The 22,649-nt window shown below is 32.1% G+C and overlaps 2 protein-coding genes across 2 annotated transcripts in view; one reads left to right on the top strand and one right to left on the bottom strand.

Annotated features, from left to right (window-relative positions):
- Positions 1 to 20,407, top strand: part of LOC130668471 (mitochondrial sodium/calcium exchanger protein-like) — a 37,784-nt gene extending 17,377 nt beyond the window's left edge. The window contains exon 9 of the mRNA XM_057470785.1: positions 19,759 to 20,407. Within this exon, the coding sequence (XP_057326768.1) occupies positions 19,759 to 19,766 (8 nt within the window). The 3' untranslated portion in view covers positions 19,767 to 20,407. The remainder of the gene's footprint in view (positions 1 to 19,758) is intronic.
- Positions 1 to 22,649, bottom strand: part of LOC130668476 (uncharacterized) — a 67,505-nt gene that overhangs the window by 43,318 nt on the left and 1,538 nt on the right. The window lies entirely within an intron of this gene.

Raw genomic sequence — 22,649 nt, 5'->3', positions numbered from 1 at the left:
TCAATGCGCCCCTTGTTTTATTCAACTGAGAGATGAAAGATAGAGAGAGAAAGAGAGAAAGTTTTATTTTATTTCCCCCCATACAATCTACCTCTGCTACTCCTAATTCTCGTGGTTACGACAGTCCATGCATTATTTATCAATGATAAAAATGTCACGTGGATTTGACTTCTCTCACAGCAGCAGCACTACCACTACCGCATGACTGTTATTGTCTTTTGGCGTTGACAATTTATTTTTTTTCGCCTCTCACAAATTATTTTTCTGACGCTCGCGGTGATTCAATATTTGAAATTATTCCAAACGCTTTTATTTTTTTTTTACTTTTTGGTGATGCTGATATTTTTTTAGTTTTTGTTGAGCAGGAACATAATTTTATTCATAACTAGAACGCGAGTATGTTTGGCACGCAATGGCCAATTTTATTGCCGCGGATATAGAATGATTATAAATGCAATGGTATTGTTAGGTTGACTGAATATTAAAAAAAAAATAAATAAATAAAATATAACAGACTTAATACATAGAATAGTGTACGTAAATGATAAATGTTTTCGCTTTTATTTTGGGAATTTTTTTTTTAGTCGTGTGTTGCCCATTGGATACCGGATTTTGAATATCAAATCAGGACAGATTAATCTTTGAATATTGTTCTTTATTTATAACGCAATTAACATGTTCAGTCAATTTTATTTTTTTATATAGAAAATAAACGTAATAAAAATTGCCTCGTATTTTTTGAAAATTAAAAATCAAATTTGAGTATCAATTTAAATAAAATGGAAATTTTTCTATGGATAAAATAAGTTTTCATCAGATAAACAAAATAAAAAACATAAAATTGAAGTTGAAAGAGCAGCAATCACCCGAGTACGCATGGAACAACACACACAATATATGTAACAAATGCAATTGTCAGAAGAAATAGTCGCAAAGATTGCATCTCTCTATACATATGAATAAAAAGATTCACTTTTAAATTTGATACTCGGATCTGGCGATCTTATTCCTTTCCGCACCGGATATTGCCCTAGAATTGTATTCTTCTTGAGACTACGAGAGACTACTGTCGTCTTTTCTCTCCACTCATCTCAACTACTTACTTCACATCTTTTTCTATCTCCCTTGACTTGTCTCATTGTCAATGTCTGAGTGCGTACTACACCCCACTGCATTGTCTATGTCTACGAAGTTTAATTCTCAAAACCTCCCCACAGAGATCTTGTTGTAACAATGAACAAAAGATCGAGCTTTAATAAAAAAGATCACCACTTTCCCCACTAAAAACCACCATATCTCTCAAAATCAATAATTCATTCCCTTCAGCAATTTTCTTTAAATTTTTTATTAAAAAAAAAATAAAGTAGTTTTTATAATTTTTTTTTGTATCACCTGTTGCTACTCACGATAACTCTTATCTGCAGTAACATTACGCGAAGCATTTTTCACAATCTTCAATAATTTATCGTAACCCCATTTATATTTATTTATTTATATATATTATATTGATTAATTTAAAGTACAATCGTAACTTATTTTTAGTACCTATATATTTTATATAATATATATATTATAAAGGTATATAGATATAGGTATATCGGTATACGTATGCTATAAAAGTGGATCGAGTAGGTTGATTTATAGAGTTTTATAAAGCTTCGATTTGCCATGAGGAAGCTGAGGTATAAAAATATACGATGAGGTCAAGCGATGGAGACACGACCTCACGACTCACGATATCCTTGTCTTTGTTACTGTTCTCCTTCCTTCCTTTTCCCAGTCCTTCTTGTCCTCCTACTCTTATTGGTCTAGGATCAATACTGCGTCCAAAGACATTTCACGATAACCAGCATACGGTTTAAGCAGCAGTCATAGCAGATTGAAGCAGTCCAGAATAGTTGCCGGACACTTGAGCAACTACGAGGGTCTCTTCCACGCGACTGACGATCCTTCGACAGACTCAAATTCACAACCCACCCAATTCGCCAACCCATCGAACATTTACTCTGGCTCCTTTACATCTACTTGGGAGCCAAAGCGTCTGCAGTTTCTCTTTGATACCGAGGGTCAACAACGTTCATGTATGTGTGTATGTGCAATGATGCTGAGACATTAACAACTAAGGGGGAGAAGGGGTGAACCAATGGGCAGAATATAGGTAAGGTCTGAAAATAACTTTCGGCCAAAATTTTAGAGCTCGAAATTGTATCCTGTGACCACGTCAGCGAACTATAATACAGCCATCCCACTCTTATCATCTCTGTATCCCTTAACGGTCATCCGGTGTGTTCACGTTTCTCCCGTATCTCCGAGTTTTCTCAGCCTCGGCCTCTGTATCTCTCCCTCCAAAAGGAGTTGGCTACACTGACTACTGGGATTTTCATGTCACTTGCAAAATCTGTTGGTTGTTCGACGACTTGCTGACATTAGTAATCTTATTCTTTTTTTAAAATAAATAAATACAGACGTTTGCTGCAGATTCAATCTTGACAGTTTTCAATTGTTTATACGCTGCTCGACTTATTGACATCACTCAATATTCTAAGAGATATTTTTAAATTAAAGTAGAATTGTTGGTAATATTTAATGAAGAATTTTAATATGTTTCAGTGGAATCAAATATAGAATAGATATTAATATTCTACAATAGATACTAACTAATTATTCAGTTTATTAGCACCCAGTCAAGTAGTGATGGATTAGGGTGTGGCAGGATAATTAGTAATCCTCTCAGAATTTACTCTCCTTGATCTACAGATAATTGCATTAGTAATATAGTTAATTGACTAATTAACCGACAAATACAATAATAAATAAATATATTTATTGTAATTATTTATAATCTTTATAAATATTCCAATTAATTTTTTACAATTCGTCCCAATTATGAGAACAGAAATTGTAATTTAAAAAATTTTAATTTTATGTTCATTGTTCAGTTTGTTAATTTTGTAATATCATGTGACATTTATTAAATTTTATTAACATGAAATTTTATCTCACGTTGTTGGCATGGACCAGTTAATTATGCTCTTGAGAATATCAAGAAGGTTTACGATCATATCCCACGCATACTATCATACCAGGTGTGCATTATTATAGGACGTGTTTGTTAACCAACTTTACCGCAATAGTATCACAATAACGCGATTATTTTATTTTAATCATTAATTAATTAACAAACGTATTTATGCATCATATATTTAATTTATATGGATAGAAATACACCCAGTCACTGTCATGTACTATTGAATTATGCAACATAACTGGCCACCATAAAATTATTATTAATTTTAACGTACGATTATCAAGCGCAATGCTTTGAACTGATTTTGATGAACACGCAGCTTTAATTTGAATATATACTCTCATGTTAATTTCATCATAGCCGAGATTGAATAGCTCTACTCTTATACTAAATTTTGATTGCCACATTAGTATTTAAATTTATTATTAATTATTGAAGATCCAGTAATTTAATTACAACTTTAACATTAATAAATTATTTAGATTCATTACATTAAGGATAATAATAACTCAGTAAACGTCACGTATAAATATTTGAAGCGTTAATTTTATCAGTATTTAATCTGAATAATTTTTCATTCTGTCACAAAAATAAATTGAAATGTCATATTTTTAAAATTTATTTTTATTTTTTTTTGTCATAACGATCAATATATTTCTGCTGAAACTCTTTAACTTGTGTAAAAGTTCTTTCACAACTCGTGTGAACGAGCAGAGAATTCAATAGTCTGGTAGAGTCAGCAAAATATTATCGACATTTGCGTATCATAGGAAACTGCTACCGCGTAACTATAAATGCACGCCAATCGATCACCGACGATTCAGAGGTGCTAGCAATTGAAGACAAGTGTTTAATGATCCATTTGATATGTGCGTTTCATCTACACTACATTATTTTAAATATATATATAGACAAATAGGATATTGGAGTGTATAGATGTATAGTCAGTTAAATACTGTTCCATCTATGTCAACAGTTGTATAATGAAACCAATCTATTGTTTTTCCATGTCAATGCAATTGCATAAAGTTTCCAATTACTTGCAGTAGTTCAAGTACGAATTATTACTCGTCAATATTGGTTAATGAGTTCGGTGATGTGATTACAAATGGATCGACTGTATAAATTCTGAATTTAAAATTTCGATAAATTATTCAGTGCATAATTTTTTTTAACATATCAGTGATTCAATAAGTATCGGTACTAGAGAAATTTTTTTATCGTTAATCTTAAATTTTAATGGTCGAATAATTTATTCATTTTTTAAAAATTAAATTTAAATGATCCAATTATCGATAAAGAAAATTTTTTACAACTCAAGCTTTCAATGGTAAAAATATTGCACCTGCTTCTTTTTTTTTTTTTTTTATAAAATCAACTTTCAGATTTTTTCCAATAAATAAGTTTAAGTCTAGACATAAAATTGTATTGCCCTGCGTATCAAATGATAACAATAGGCAACTTTGGATTTTCATCTCCCTTATCGTCTATTTTTCTTCAGCAATCTCAGACTATCCTCCGACAGCCCATACTACACATCTACAGCATCCGGTCGTCGCATGAAAACGCAAGTTTCGACAGCTGGGCGGAGTAAACTTGAAAAACGGCCTCCGCGGCGAGACGCTGACTATTAAAGTACAAGCACAGCGAATAAGACGTAGACGCTGGATATTTTTTCTTTTTACTATTACTGTTACACCACAGGGGGATTAGATTCAGAAGATTCACAAGAGTATAGACCACTACGCGGAGTTTTTGGCGTGCAATTTTTCTCTTCCATCTTGTTTCATTTTCTCTATCTCTATTTCTATCTCAACTTAAAGCTTTTATTTGGCAATACCTTTCAGAAAACCTAAATTCTCGGTCGTATGGGTTTGTGGATAACTATAAAAGCAGATAAGTGCGGCAATCAACAGACATTATGGAGAACATAAAAGCGATCGAAGAGTTGAGGCCATTCTAATTCATAATGCCCGATCAAAGCTGTATAGCATTCACTGAACTGAGTGTGTTAGAGTACTAGTAGTACGAGTTGAGAAGAAACCGGATATCTGGGCGCCAGGAGACCCACAGTGATAAATAATCTCGTATGTTCTACACCGAGCAAACTCTTTTTTCTTTTCCCTTACATTTGATTTTATACTATACTGTATAGTTGGTACTATTATATATAAATATATATAGTAGAGTTTCTATATAACAAAGTAATGCTCGGATACAGTAGTACCAGCACAGCAGGAAAGCAAATGGCATGAGAGAAACTTCCGATTCGTGGTTTGTGCAACCCTGGAAACTGTAAATTGTTTTATACGTATCAGCGGGATTCAATAAACACTTGGGAATCCAATCTGGTATTTTGGATCAAAATATATATATATATAATTACGAATTTGTTATATTGTATATTTGTATATTGCAACATTGGTATGCGTCAAAACGTAAATATTTAACAGCTTGATCAAGTAAAAGTAAGCTATTATATAATTAACAATACACGAGTACTATCTATACGAATGTATTCATCCTCATTTGGTAATTGTATCTGTGTTCAATAAATTTAATTATCGTGTACTCGAGAATAGAAGGTATAATGTGAGCTTGTTCGGTAATGTAAGCTTAATTTTCTGATAGGTTAAATTTTCTACTGCCGATGGGAGAATAATAATATCTGATGATGTAATCAATTAATTCGTTACTTATGCTAAACGAATTACTGTAATGCTTTTCCATTGATTTAATCAATAATTAATTACTTAAATTAATTTAATTACATTTTGAACGACTGAGTGACTTCCTGATGCTTCTATTATCTTACATTAACATAATTATTTAATGCTTTTAATAAAATACTTTATGCAATATTGGTTCAAGATAAATTTGAGTGTTGCTTAAAATATTAATTTTGCTTTATATTTTTAGTTTGATATATGATAGTGATGTTGAGAACAATTGAGAATTATTTGAATTCTATTAAAAAAAAAAAAAAAACGAGTAGCGTTTGAAGTGGATATTTGGAAACTGTGAAATATGATTGCTCACTAAAACACAAGTGCTTTTGGGTGATTGGAGCAATACTCGAGGTGTCATTTGAAGTGTACTTGATCGTAGTGAATCGGAATACACTTGAGTCTGCGGTGACTTTGTGAGATTTGACACTATTTCATTGTTCATTTTCTTGCTTCAAACAATTTCAACAAGTTTTTTTATTCGAGTACACAAATTTCAAGTAGACAAAAAAATATTTATTTAGTTGATGTAAAAAATAAAGTACGTATTTAATTTTAGGATTTAAGGGCATTCTCAGACAGTGCCCCCCACTTTTTAAAAATATGCAATGACTTTCAATTGTCATAACCGTATTCAAATTTTATTAATTAATTAAAAAAAAATTAAAACCTTAATTGAAAAAAGGGCAACGTAGTCGTAATTTCGTTGAGATATAGAATTTTAAAAAAATTACTTACAATTGATGTCAATTGGGAGCTAAACGAAATTTGTTGAATAAATTTTAGCCAACAAAATTTAAAAATTCGAATTATAAAATTGACATGACGATTTTACTGAAATTTATTCAACGAATTTTGTTTAACTCCTAATTGATATCAAGTGTACATAATTCTTTTTTAAATCTATATATTGGCGAAATTACAACTACGTTGTCTTTTTTTCAATTAATGCTTTAATTTTTTTTTAATTAATTGATAATAATTTGATACGTCTGACAGTTGAAAGTCATTGAAAATTTTAAAAAAGTGGGGGGCACTGTCTGAGAATGGCCTTAACTTTATGAAACTTTTTAACCTTTTTTCGCAAATTGTTTTCAATATAGTCAGGATGTTCGCAAATAAGGTAAATATCGTTTGGTAGATACAATATTGAAACAACTTTTCCATATAACGTTTTAAGCGGAGTCGAAAAAAATTCGTAATCGTTGTGATTCGATAATTTCTGATAACATATATTGAATTTTAAACTTTTTTAAACATCTTGTAGAGTATTTATAGTCGAGATAAGCAGATAACATTTTTAAGCCAGTTCTGATTCGATAATTTCTACTAAAATATATGTATATATGTATATAGAATTGAAATGCCGGTTCCGTCGTCAGCATCTAGTTCTATATTTTAAAGTGTAGTCTAGTAGTATTTTACGAGAGTGTTCTATTGCTTGGATGGTTTCACCAGAGTTTGAGAGTTTGAGTTTACATTCAACAAATATCGTGAACGACGACAAAAATCAACGTTAACCGGAAGTTGGATTTCTTTCCGGTGCTTGCGGACGACCACAAAATTCACCTCGTAATAAAAATAAACCATGATAAAAAAGTTAAAATAAAAAACAAGCAGATAAAAAATAAAATAAGTTCTAGTTAAAAAAAAAAAAAGAGGAGGGGAAGGCAAAATAATAGAGGTACATATGAGAAAACCAAGTACGAAATAAAGTGAAGAACGAGAAGAATGTACAGGCAGTAAGCTTGAGTCAGAAAAAAAAGAAACTGAAAAAGAGGCAGACGTTTTAGACATTGGAAGTAATAAATACGAGGTTGTCCTGGGGTCTTCGCTCGAGCATAGATCAACACCCCTACTTTTAAAGGGGAAGAGTTTGGCTATGTATACACTATACTATTGGAATCCTACATACAATACATACGATGTTTTACTTTATACACACATTGGCAGCGACGCCACCACCCCCCGTGAAATTCGACCTACACCAGCCGGGTTGTCCAACGACTTTTACCCTCTCCGGCTTCTCAGTAGTGTCCCGGTATTCCTTTTTACGTTTTATGGGTCTGCAAGAAATATCCACTTGAGTAACTCCATTATACAATTGCGCGGACTCCCTCGTCACATACGTGGCCGACCGTCTTTACTTATGTCACGGTCTAGTCTCGAACGATCGGGTTCTCGAATCAATCCATGTGTGACAGATCGCAGTCTCGTGTTTTACGATCTCGCTCAGAGCTTAGTATAGCTTTCACATAACAGAATAAAGATGAAAAATAATTGATGTTACTTGAAAAAAAAAATATATTCTCTTAATAATACCATCAAATTAAATCAATTAAATTGTATTTTTTTTTAATTAAAAATTTAAAGCAATTTTGTTGAGGAAAAGATCTTTTATTCTATTAAATATTAGCTTTACTATCGTTATTTTTATTATACATTTTCGTTTTATTCCCTTAATGGAGCTATCAGTTAACGAAATAAACTGAGGGCTCATGCTGAAACCGTAAAAAAGCTCTGGCAATTAATTATTAATTATTCTCCATTCTACGGGGGCTGCGTCAGAGCCATAAATCTGGTGTTAGCTCAACCAGTAAGACTACCACCTCTTCTCTCTATAGCATACCCATGATCTTAACAACAGTGGTACATAGTTTCTCTTCTCTGGCATTTTACTCACACCGCACTCAAATGAGCTTTTCCATCTCGCAGTTCTGCATCGTAAAAAAAAATATTCCGTCGTACGAAAGAAATGAGGCGTGATAAAAAATAGTGAAGGAGGTTATGAGTTAAAAAGTTTATACATTACTCAAACACTTATTTTTTCATTCTTCTTTTATATTTTTTTATGTATTAGAAAGAGTAATTTTAATTTGATTGAAAATCATGTCGGTATTAGTTTTCGTTTACCCGTGAGACCGTTGACGTTAATTAATACGCATTACTCGCAGCTGTGCTAACATAATTGTAACCACAAAACGTGGTAACGTATATATAATACCACTAATAGCTCACTATGCATATATATATATTTTATATATATATATATATATATATCGATAAAAGAAGGACGGAAAGTGTTCCAGCAACGTCTAATTGCAACCGCGAATTTTCCCGTCACATATCACATGTCTCACTATATATAATTAACCATAATTGACATAATGAAGTAAGAGTTTTATTTCACACTTAATATGATGGGTAAAGTGGTATTAATACATTTTTTTATGAGTATATATTAAATTCATTTCTTTATCTCTCGACATTTTTTTCATTAGCTCGCACCATCTGTCTGCTCACTTACTCGCGCTTCAAATGATGAAGGTGCGGATTAAATAAATGTTAAAAAAACAATAAATAATAAAATTTATAAAAATAATAATAACAACTTGCGATGAATAGCGGCACAGAAGTAATAACGAATAATTTTAAGCAAGAGGATTTTCTGCCAGTGTGGAATATGAAATGCCCATTCTGTGAGTTTATACATAGACAAATAATAATGAATAAAAATAAAGTCGCAGAAAACAAAATAACAAAATGCACGTGGAGTATGTTAAATTGAAATCCAAATTGAATCGCACGAGATGTGAAAAGGTAGCTTGAATATTGTGAAAGAATGCCGCTTTGACGGGATCAAGTGAAAATGGAATATAAGCAAAAAGCGATTTTTAAAAAAATAAATAACAATAATAAATTTCAACTCTTAGCCAGCGGGATATAATAAAAGTTATTAAATTAAAAGCTCTGCATCGAATTTTTTATATTTTTCCACTCATATATCATAACTCTTATGATCCCATACGTGAGGTCACGTGTTATATTTTTAAAGCAATCAAGTGACAAATATAAATTGCGATTCAAGTCCATTAGTTTCTCTTTTTCCATCATTGATTCAGCTTTATATATACATATAATACCCATTATTATTGCCATTACCATAACTACAATTATTGCAATTATCATTTATCGTTATTATCGTTTATAACCATATCACACCGAGTAGAATGAGTTCGTCTATCAGTTATACAAAATTCTAATAACTTAAATTACCGACGCGTTTATTCAGCAAATATGAAATGCTTCTTTGTACCCCTTAATTCGACCGTATAAACGAAATAATATGATGAATTATGTACGGCTGTATTTAAATACAGAAATGCAGTTTGAAATTAAACAATGATACATTTAAATACGGTTTACCATATGGTGTTGAGATAGGTAAATAGTTGTCATGCATGATGCAACACAAATGTGAAATTCATCGTCATCATTGGCTGACGATTATTGAGTGTGTGTAGCATTTATTCCATATATGCATGCATTGATACCTTATGTATTTACAGAGTTATACATAAGGTACATATATATGGAAGCATGTGTATGTAGTGAATTTGGCGGTCGGATCGTATCTCACAAATGCAAGCTCGACCCTACCTAGAGGTTGTGTGCCAGAGCCTACCTAGTGCCTATATACTAATTAACAGTTGCTATTAACCGACTTGGTCAATTGTACCTGAATTATTCGTACTGATGATGCCATCCGGGTAACTCGGCTGGCCAGTTTGGCACCAGCGATATAACCCTCCAATTGAACCCCTAAATTACCGGGAGTTTGCGCTTGTTGACTTTCATCAGATCCACCGTGGACTCGCTCTCTTCTGTTTCACACTATTTTCATGAGCTGCAACTGATAAAATTGTATATTATTATTATTTGTTCAGCTTGTAGCTTCTGGTGATAATCATATGGTCTATGCGTCGGATATGGATGCGAAATAGAATAAATAGGCGTAAGTATTTCACGTTAATCGACAGCAATTTAATTATTATTATTTATAATTAATATTCTACAATACCAGTGATTGAACATCGTCTGTAATTATCTTTTGTGGAAGATAAATATAAAATATCAACTTATAAATACTTTATGCATTGAAATAAATATTTTGAATTAAAAGTAATATTCAGAGTTTCATTTTAAAATATTTGTTTGGTTTTTCAATATGAATTTAATTTATTTTAAATTTGAAATATTTTATTTTGAGAGGATTAAAATTAATGAATATGCAATACAAATATTACATATTCCTTTTTATGTCTCCAGATTATCAACACATGAATAATCAATTAAGTAAACAATCAAAATTTTAATTAATATTTAACAAAAAGAGTAATAATAGGAGCTAGACTATTTGGTATTAAATAAGTGAACTAACTCCGCTTTGAAAATCTATATTTCAATGGAACGTAATGTTAGTTAATATATATACGTATAGGTTTTCAAGTGCGTGAAGCAATAAAGCTCAGGCGTATACCAAAGAAACTTTTGGGAAGCTACAAGACGAACCTTGAAGCGAAAGTAAGGGGGCAATAGAAACGAAGAGCGAAGCTTGCGTATTTCTACTCTGCTCATACAGGAAAACACTGGGGAGAAGTGAAGGGAAAGAGAGGAGAGGGAGAGGGATATAAGAGAAAACTCCTATCCAGTGTAGCTTATAATACAGTGCAGCAAAATACACGAACAAGCTTCAGACGTGTTCGTATCAACGCAGAGTATTCGTTCTTCTACCTGTATCTCGCCAATCTTGTTCAAGTACTGCTTTCCTTCAACAGCGCACCTACACAAACATGCACATTGTGTGCGTACACATGTCTCTATTGACATATGTCCTACGTGTATAGCTTTCAATGTTTATAAGATAGAAATTCTTGTTGGCTTTGAGAGACGTTGGCATTAACGAAATGAAAGCTACTTTACTTTTTTTTTACATTTTGTACTTCATTCTATCACAGCTATTTTTAATTCTCATTCCATTTTATATGCATTAAAAAGTCGTGACATACTTTGAAATAGTAATCAATTTTTTTTTATGTTTCAATATTTTTTTAATGAAAATTATATTTTTCATCTCAATATGGTAAATTTCGTTGGAGATTATTTTGTAAAAAGTTCCAGTACCAGTACAGAGTTGATTAATTTTTTGCTTCATTATTATGCATATGGATGGCAAGTGAATACACGAATGCAGAATATATATAGAGTGTATAATAGAGGAAACCCGATGATGAAATTTGGAAAGGGTATATTGAAAGAGTCAATGAAGGTTCAAACAATAGCGAACAATCGCGACGTGATTAGTGGATCTGGGTCAACAGATTGCTGTTGCGAAGCCCGAGAGCTATACCATTATATAGAGAAAAATATATAGTATGGATTGGAGGTGTCCAATGTGCGGTTGGATTCCATTAGTAAAACCGCTTTGAACCATAAAAATAGCTGTTTCATCGCTTTATGATTATTCCGCGCTTGCCAACATACATATATAGATATACATATTCAGCGAGCATGCATGCTCATGATTTTGGCTGATGAGTAAATTTAGCTGAACCCGCAGAGTGCTGTCTGATGTACAAATTACCCCGGATAGAAGAGATTGCTTCATTTGTTATATTTACAAACTCGTAAAATTTTTATTTATTTTTATCTTTTTACCTCGAGACCTTTTGTCACATTTCTTTCTCGATTTTTTACGTTAAAGTGCAACAAAAAAGGCTGGCTAATCCGCTTAACAAAAGGGGCACAATGAATAGATTTTTCCTATTGAAGAATTTGTTGACGATTGATCTCTCTAGCGTTCATTTTGATTCAGAGTCTATTAGGTTGCTGTAGACATTCAGCTGATGAGCACAAGTTGAGGCTTTACTTTAAAAGAGAGTACAGTCAAAGCAAATAATATTAAAAGGTTGAAAAAAAATAAAGTGAAATGAAATCCCAATGAAAATTTTACAGAATTTTTTTTAAGCAGCATTAAAAGTAGCTCTTGAACGGAAAATTACTGCTACTTCAATTCTATAATGAGTACTATTCAGTTGAGCAAATTGTATGCACGAGTTTCAATTCTGATGTAGGCAGTTTCATTTCTGAATAAGCTTTATCTGCATATATTTATTCATATATACATTTGTAGTTAAATAAAACGAATAAGAAGAAGTGTTATTCGCAAAAGCTCTTGAAGGAATTTCAACTCGCTTATTTAATTCGTGTGCAAAATGCCAAAAGGGCGTATAAAAATTATACGCCCTTTTGGCTTTGAAGAACCAAAAGGGTGTATAATTTTTTTTTTGTGCCAATCGTTTTGTAAACATGTTTTAAGTCTAAAAATGGAAAAAAATTTCCAAAGCCAAAAGGGCGTATGTCTCAAATACTAGCTCTCCACCATACGCTCCGCATGGCGTTGAATATAAGAACGAATTTGAACTTTATTATCTCTAGCTTATAATTGTTAATTATTTAGGAATTTCCTAGTTGATTAAAAATTAAAGTTGATGATTATTTTAATTACATTGGACTGTCCAAGATGATGAAAAATTGAAGTTACTACCATCGAAAATGTTGACTTTTTCAAAATTTTTTTTCATACAAACCTTCTCCGAACCATTTTGAAGACTGTTTTTCGAAATTTTTAAAAATTCTGATTTTTTTTGATACGCCCTTTTGGCTTTAGACCGACAATTTCCTAAAGCCAAAAGGGCGTACATCTTAAGAAACGCCCTTTTGGCGTTAGTAAGTCAAAAATTTTTTTTTTTGCAGATCTTTACGATTCGAGCAATTCTAAAAAGAATCGCAAAAAAAAAATTTTCTATACGCCCTTTTGGCATTTGGCACGCGAATTATCATTTTCATACTATTGTTATTATTAAAACTTGTATAATTATATTGTATACGTGTTCATTAGGAAATATACAGTAAAGGTATAAATGAACTGAACACGTATAAGTTACATTAAAACGGAGTATATTCAAATATAGTAGTTTTAGAGAATAGCGTTATTCTGCAATAATTGCAAAACTTAACTTACATTGATTTGTTTATTTTGTTACTGGCATTTACCAGTACCTAACCCTTGTTATGTAGGTAATAACAGTTTCTCACTTTGCCGCCTTTGTAAAGTCATCCAATGTGCTTACGAAAGTAGATTTAGAATCGTGTATATAACAGGGAGAGACACGATGCAATTGAAGAAATTAGAGAAGAGAAAACGTCGCTTGTTTCGCGTCCCTTATCTTCTTGCATGCTTAGTGGAAAATTTCATTGTCCTCAGTTGCTGCTTATAAAGCACGAAATAACGCTAGGGATGAAGTAAAACCTTGGGAAAGCTGGATGATGTTGGTGAACCTCAGCCAAACTACGCTATGCAACTTCTCTTCTCGTGAATCGGCACGTTTTGCTTTAACGATTTGCTTTTCATCCGTGTATGTTATTTGCCAACTATGTACTTATAAATAAATTTATGTACAAGTGTATAAATTTATGAATGAATTTATTGCACAGAAATTATAGATGACGCCTACATGTAGATATTTATGTATTTGTGAATTTGTACATAAGCAATGTTAGAATTGTGGGGCGGATAGTTATTGATGAGCAATGTATTTATTACTTAAGAGATCTCATATATTCATATATTTGTTTGTACATATACGTTTGCGTTTGCTGTTGTTATACTTTACTGCCTATACATCAATTCTCCAACAAATTGTGGTGCTGATGGTGTATCATCATTGTGCATATCACGCCTCGTGATAATTAGGAATAACCGCAGTGTTTGCGGTTTTCCATGTACAAACATACTAACTCAATGGATGTTTGGTTTGTCGTTATTGTATATCTCTTATTGTCATCAACAAATCTTCATAAATTTCTTGATAGGAAACAATTATTAACAATTTATTTAAAACTGCTCAAATACTTTATTAATCGTACTCTCTAAACCTGAAATAGTGAATTATCACTAATTGACAGTGTATATTCAGTATTTGCCACAGTTAAAAGTCGACCACTTGGAATTAGTGCATATACACTTATTTACCCAGTGATTTTAAAAAGTAATGTTTCAAATCTACTGTGTAAAAAGTAAAATTTTCACTATTTATACATAAAATTCACTTTTTTTTCCAGTGAAGTAGTTGATCACTGGGAAAAACAGTGAAAATTTAACTATTTTAAGTTTAGAGAGTATAAAATTTTAACTAATCGAACATTTTAAGATGTCATGATTCCAAAAATTTTTCGATCGTAAAGCACACTCTGGTGCTCCGCATCATGAGTCGAGCAAAAAGATATACTGTAAAAAATCACTGGGGTAAGTCCAAGCGGTGTAGGTGTTAAAATTATCGGTGTTAAATTTACCCCCGAAAGCGGTGTGAAAATAACGCCGCTATCGGTGTAAATATTCTGTACCGGTGTTAAAATATTTTATTTTGTGAATATTTTTACTTACTCGATCACTATACTAGTTGATAAATGATATTTTTTATTAATTTTCATAAAGAACTGACATTTTTTGTGTTTTATAATCTTTAAAGTTAATACTCCAAGCGGACGCAATTTACCCCGCTTTTACACCTGTTACCCTGCTTTTACACCGGTATTACTCCGCTTTTACACCGGTTACCCCGCTTTTACACCGGTAATTTTAACACCGGTGTATTACTCCTCCTACACTGGTGTAATTTCATTTTTACATCGGGCGGAGTTAAAACGAGTCCATTTTTAACATCGCTTTTTTTACAGTTTAGTTATTAAATTTAGTTCGATCTTCGGGATTTGAGTTTTCATCCGTTTTCGACGTTTTCAGGTCCCAGTGAGCTCTTCTGACTACTTGCAGGATGGTATCTAAATGTGTCTATGCAACTCTTCTATATATTTTTAAATAGATTAACTGATTTAGCAAAAAGCATCTGTAAAAAACTAAATTATCGAGGCTTCGAGTTCAATTTCTCTTATAGTTATTCGAGAAAGTAAAATAATTGATTCAAACCTTCTGCTGACCTCAACTCGTGTGCTTGAGTAATCTATTAACGTTAAGCACTAAAAAAAGATCTGAAAAAGATTTTCCATCAAGATGCTGGTTTTTTTATTTTTAAAAAATTATTTCCGTGCTCAACCAGTTGCAGATGTTAAACAATTAAGCGAGTTGACTTGTGAGAAGAAAGAAGTGTAATCAGGAAAAACTTATTATGAAGATTGTAGACTCCCATAGTTTTTTTGCTGATTTAGCAAAGGTGAATTTAAAACATTTTTTACTCCATTTATTTCATCTCTTTCATTTAATTTACTTTTTTATGTTATTTTCTTCTTAAATTTAGTTGAATTACGACTTTAGATACCGGACACTGTTATCTTTATGATTTATACAGTTTTTTATTTTTTTAAAGCACTTGAGAGTTTAAATGTTAGTCAACACCAGGTTAGTTCTCGTGTTGGGCGGAACAAGATCTAGAATATCATTTGACACATAAACCATCTACTGATATATATATATATATATATATATATATATATGTATATATACCCTTTAAAAGCTCTCAAGTGTACATCATAAAGTTTCACGTCGTCGGGTACTATCAACAGTACCTACTAGTATATACTCACTCCATAATACAGTACAGAAGGTATAGAGTGAAGTACTAGTTATATACAATAGGTATTTTATTATTAACGACATATACGTGTTACTTGTACCTCATCCACAAGCTATTTCATGGTTCGATAAAATTTTAGCCGTCATTCATTTAATTTTCATCAATCAAACTTCACGGTACACAAGTATTTGAATAATGCCAATGCATTTATATTATGATTTTCATTGCATAATATGCATCAGCCATCATCACACCAATCGAATATATAATATTTGTATCAACAGTGACACGAAAATGACTGGAGGTGATATAATTATTTTGAACAATATAATTGGTAGGAGATAAAATTGACGGACATTTATTAAACAAAATATTAAATGGGGTGTACATTATTCACTCGTCAAATGCAAATGTATAGAGTAGTTTATCGAATAACACAGCTAGCGCATAATAATAACATAAATGAAACACAGTACAGCATACGTCTGGCTGGATAGTGAGTACACAGATGAGACAAGTATTATGTTAAAGTTTGAGTATACAGAGTAATGTCGGAATAAAGCGATTGTTTTCCGGACGATAAATTCCATCTTCTTCGACCTCGAGTTCTTATTCTTCTTCTTGCTGTTCTTTTATTTTTTCTATTCTTTTGAATTTTATTGCTCAAGTTCAACGAGATGGAATTGGCAACTGCTACAAGTTTTACGAGTATTAACAAAGATGTTCTGCCTCTTTATAAAGGGTTTGCAACATCCCGAGTCAAAAAACACATTCGGATTTAAGTCTCAAAGTTCTCATTGAGGTTTTTGAGGATCAATTTAGAATTTGAAGATTGACAACAGTATAGAAAGTTATCCTAGTTTAATCCTCAAAGTTGGAGTTACGACCCATTTTACCACTTTGAGGACTAAACTGGAATAACGTAATCTCGATTAGAGCCTCAAAATACTCAAAACATACAGGAATAATTTTATCCACATTTGAACCTCAAAAGTTTCATTCGACATATTCTCTCCCCTCCCTTTTCTATCTAAAATTTTTAAAAGTCCGAACTATAACTTTTCATTCGTTGAGGACTTTGAGGCCGCAGTTATAATTTAAAATCGATAAATTATTCGCATTTAGACCTCATAGTTCTCATTGAGGATTTTGAGTACTAAAGTAGAGTTACTTTCTGAGCGGCAAATAAAACATCAAAGGAATCGAAGCTTTTGAAGACTAAACTAGAATTTGTTTTTTGACTCGGGATATCACAGTGTACATTGCTACTTTCAAATATTTCATTAATAACATATTTGATATATTACATGATACTTTAATTATAACTTTGATCACAAAAATAAATTTAGCTCATTGTTCAGATTTATGTCATTTATATCGTTAAATTTTAATGAATGGCTGTCATTATTTCATTGTAACAAGTAAGTGTAGAATAAAATGTATGTTCTGAGGTTACAAACTGGTGATTGGTAACCCACGACATGGACCATGTCCAATTAATCATTAGTCATTGTCGTATGCTGGAAACTTGAAACGCGTGGGAACGCCTAGGTTATTCGATGGTTGATGGTCGATAGTTGATAGATATATATATATATATTTATATATATAGGCCACATCGATTTTCTATTTATACATATCAAATGAGAATCTCGCTGATGTTTGTCATTCTCGTTCCTCATTATCAGCTAGTTAGCGTCAAGCAGTATATTTGATGAATGAGACGATTGATTTTGAATAGATACCGTACCACAGATGAGCTCAGCAACTCGAGAATTAGTGGAGCATTCAACTGTACCGGGAAATGTGTTTCGAGGACCATCGTGGCTTTAAAATTCGTCGGAAATATATAAGTACTTATATAATCAACGGTGCAAATTGAAAAACTTTATTTTTCAAGTACATATCATTAAAACATTTATTTTATTTGCCTCATATTTTTTTTTTATATGTAAGTAATTTGTGCAGAGCCAACTGAAATTTATTTATCAATCTTCCGAGTGAAAGGGGACATAAAGAGGGGTTAGCTGGATTTTGATGTTGACAGACAGCTTTGATGTTGAATGTTATATATTTCACGCGTTGCTTCATTTCCATCCCTTAATATTTAAACAGAACTGTGTGTCTGTTTGTAATAATAAAAAAAAGAAAAGACGTGAAATATAAAAAAAGATAACCTTCAAAGTGGAAAATAACGTGAGCAAATACTATTGCTCGTAATGTCGTTGCCATAATATCAAAGTGATACTTATCTGTGTGTTCTTTTTATCTTGACGTTCAGAGTTACTTTGATGCTATTTGCCTCCCTCGTGCATATCAGAAAGGTATAAAGGAACACACAGAAGACCTCGACGAGTGTCGTCAAGGGTGAAAGGGAAAATATAAGGGAGCCAACCACATATTATGCTCTTGTAAATCTATCTATATAATGTCTGCATGTATGCCTGTAGACTGTAATATTAAAACTTAGGCCGAGAGAAAATGAGTGTGCTTTAGACTTGATAAAAAAATACTTTCGATACGTCGTAAACTTTTTTTCCCTCAGTTAACTTGTTTTATTTCTTAGGTATTTTAGGGGTAGCTACGATCGAACAATTTCTTCGAGGGGTTGTAATCCCATAAAATGAGTTTGTTATAAGAGTTTAGTAAGCAACATGTCTCGAGAGTAATGACGCTTCGTGACGTAGTCGTTAAAACCAACTGCGTCGTTTTTAAAAGTCGTTGGAAAAATATTATGGATTAATGAAGAGTTTTATGTTAAATTAAAAATTTAATTTGCACTTAATGGGCATATATATTGTTATTATTTTTTATTTTTTCACCGCGTAAATAAAATCATTGAAATAACGAAAAAACGTAATTTGTAATAAAAATTTAAAAGAATAGTTGCTGAATATTTATAACAATATAACCCAGAGATTTTATTAATGCAATTTGAAACAACGGATCGAATCGTTTTTATTATTTTTTACGTATTTTTTTATCTAGCAATCTATATTTGGAGTTTCGTGTGAAATTGGAGACACTACGGGTATGTTATGAATGCATTTTAGCAATATAGAGTTTGGTTGTCCCAAGAGAAAATTCCGGAGGTCGAAGAGGAGGAAGGAAAGCAATGGTTGAACAGTGTGGTCGTGCAATGGTTGAGTCTGAAGCTATTTTGCGGGACGTAGTAATTTCGATGTGGGTATATACACAGTAGTTGCTAAAACACCGGTGGCATACGGTGCTCGTAGAGCTCTTTCACTATGAGACCTGCATGCAAATTCGTGCATTATAGTCACACGCGTACGGATAAATAGCTAACTGTGTTATGTTACTATTCCTTTGTAGTAGTAGCGGTAGCAGTACCAGTACCACTGGCAGGAGAAGTAGTTTAGTTTGATCCTTTTACGGCACTATTCCTTTTATTGCTCTTGTGTAGGCTACAAAATACATTTCAACGTTTGTACACATGCTTAACTACATTAAAAGAATTCTTTTATTATGATCTTGTATCCAAAAACTATTTTTTATTCAATTACTGACTCGTTAAATTTAATTTAAATTTTAATTAATGTATTATTTATTGTAGGAGAATGATTCCCGGTGGACATTTCACCGAGCAGAAAGAAAATTTTAAATGAAAATGTTGAGTTTATTCAAACCGATGAATTCAACACGACCTGCAGTACTAAACTGATGCTGATGCTGTGGTATCAGTTGGAATTTAATGAATGCCGTGAGGTGGATGTAACAAATTAGTTTTTGAAGTACACACGACAGATGGGACAGATGATCGTTCAGCTGTAATTGAAATTTTCAGTAATTCCAATGCAGACTATGTCTAATGAGCTAAAATCTCGTAAAAGCCTGTCAGTCCCGTAACATAATAGGTCTACTCGACTGCTATATATTTTAAAATATACGTCAAAAGGCATTTATTTTACTGACAATCATACACCCCCGTTAAATTTTATGCTTAAAGAGGATTTTCTTTCACTAAATTTCATTTTTGCCTTAAATTAATTGGCGGAAATTAAATCCAGGACTATTGTAAATCTCGTTTTACTCATATTATTTCAGGATTTATAATAGAATATGATGATAAAAATATATAAAATTATGAAACAATTTTAATTTAATGAACGTTGATTTTTGTCGATAACTGAGAGGTGAAAATAACGGTATCGTAAAGTCGAGAGAAATTTTCATGAATATTATAAAACGAACATTCGAGACCAGAATAGGGTATTACTATTATATATATATATACCCATACATATGTATACATATAGGGATTGTCTGTGTCTCCGAGGTATCCCGAGGGATACTTAGAGGATATTCAAGTGGACACAATATACTCCATAGATATAATGCACTAAATTGTATAGCCACCGCCAGATTGCTATTTCAAATATGACACTGTGGATTACTAAAATATTTATATCTATATCTACACTGTAAAAAATCACCGGGGTAAGTCCAAGCGGTGTAGGTGGTAAAATTATCGGTGTTAAATTTACCCCCGAAAGCGTTGTGAAAATAACGCCGCCACTGGTGTAAATATTCTAGACCGGTGTTAAAATAACGCCGCCGCCGGTGTAGATATTCTTTACCGGTGTTAAAATATTTTACTTTGTGAATATTTTTACTTACTCGATCACTATACTAGTTGATAAATGATATTTTTTATTAATTTTTATAAAGAACTGACATTTTTTGTGTTTTATAATCTTTAAAGTTAGTACTCCAAGCGGAGGCAATTTACCCCGCTTTTACACCGGCATTACTCCGCTTTTACACCGGTATTACTCCGCTTTCACTCCGGTTACCCCGTTTTAACACCGGTATTATTAACACCGGTGTATTACTCCTCCTACACCGGTGTAATTTCATTTTTACACCGGGCGGAGTTAAAACGAGTCCATTTTTAACACCGTTCTTTTTACAGTGTATATTTGTTAAATACAATAAAATAAAATATATATATTGTTCCTATGGTATTTTCATTTTATTGAGCAAATAAAAGCCAGGCTACTGTAACTCGATAAACAAGAATAGAGTTTTTAAAAAAATTTACGCGACTTGATTATATTATTGTATCGCGAAAATAAAAAATATCCGGTCATTAATGCTGTTGTTTCAGTACTTAAATTCTGTCACATAAAATCGCATACCTGCTGCAAGTTTATTTTTGTTTTTATGTAATTTTAAGTACCTAGAATGTGAACACTTGTGGTTATCATGACGAGTGCACTTTAACCATCTAATAGCACTCGTTTTATACTCATTCAACTGGGTCTCTTGTACTCACTTTAATGTACATTTTTTTTTTTTGCAAACGCTATCGCGTCATTTAACGCACGGGAAAAAATTATTACCTCAGGCACAGCAGCCCCTGTGAGATGAGTAGGGAGGTCATAATAGATAACGTTTCGTTGTTGAACACTTTTACCTCAACCCCAGTAGTATAATCTGATAGGTAATTATATCAGTTGTAGGGTTTTCTCGCTATTGTGTTAAAATCTTTGGTGTAAAACAGAATAAAATAAAAAATTTCTTTTATAAAAATACACTTTAATTAGATTAACAACATAGTTGAACTTTTATATAATATGCAATTAGGGAAACAAAGTGAAACGAAGCTTAACGTGCTTACGGGAAATGGAAAAAATAAATATAAAGTATGAATATAGCGGCTGAATAAAATGAACAAAAGTGAGAGAAGTTAAAAGTATGGTTGTCAGTTGAATTTTTTTTTTTTTTCCGATGAGATAACATGAAATTTATTTCGCTATAAATGGAAAAAAACGCCTCGTGATGCTACTAGAGGGTGAGAAAATTCAACGGTTGGTGTAACGCGCGGTAAATAGTTGTAAAGTGAGTTATATATTTGTCTGGTGTGTGGGTGTATTGAGAACATATATATGTATACGGGAGATATTACAAACCGGTAGAGCTAATTTGCGGTGGGTGCAATCTATTGCCTTTGAACTTTTATGCAAACAACATTACGGTTTCGATGATGCAGGTTAATAATTGTTGATGTAATTGTTTACTAACTTTAATGAAGCTCAACTGAAACTTTATTGTTCCACGTAAACTGTTTTTGAAGTTTTAAAGTCAATATTAATAATTACGTTTAATTTTAAATTACAAATCCCGGTTGAGTAATTATTGGATTAATATTTAATATTGTTAAAATTAATTTAATTAATAAAGAATTCATTTCTCCACTGATAAACAATAAAGTCTACTAATTATCATGGGTACCGTTAAAAGCGTAATTATGAAAAAGGTTTAGGACATGACCAAGTCTTAAAAATTTATCCAGTTAATTAGAACTTCAGGTTCAGAACCTTCAATAATTATATACTTGGCTCTATTCTCCGAGGAAATATTTTGAAGACCTAGATTACTGAGGTTTTGATTAATTTTTTAGGCGTAAGTAATACGGCTTCATGATCATGATCATATTCTTTG

This window comes from Microplitis mediator, chromosome 5, assembly GCF_029852145.1.
Source record: "Microplitis mediator isolate UGA2020A chromosome 5, iyMicMedi2.1, whole genome shotgun sequence".
In the NCBI taxonomy this organism is placed as follows: domain Eukaryota; kingdom Metazoa; phylum Arthropoda; class Insecta; order Hymenoptera; family Braconidae; genus Microplitis; species Microplitis mediator.
Note: the sequence above shows the minus strand (reverse complement) of the source record. Positions and strands in the feature narration are given on the sequence as shown.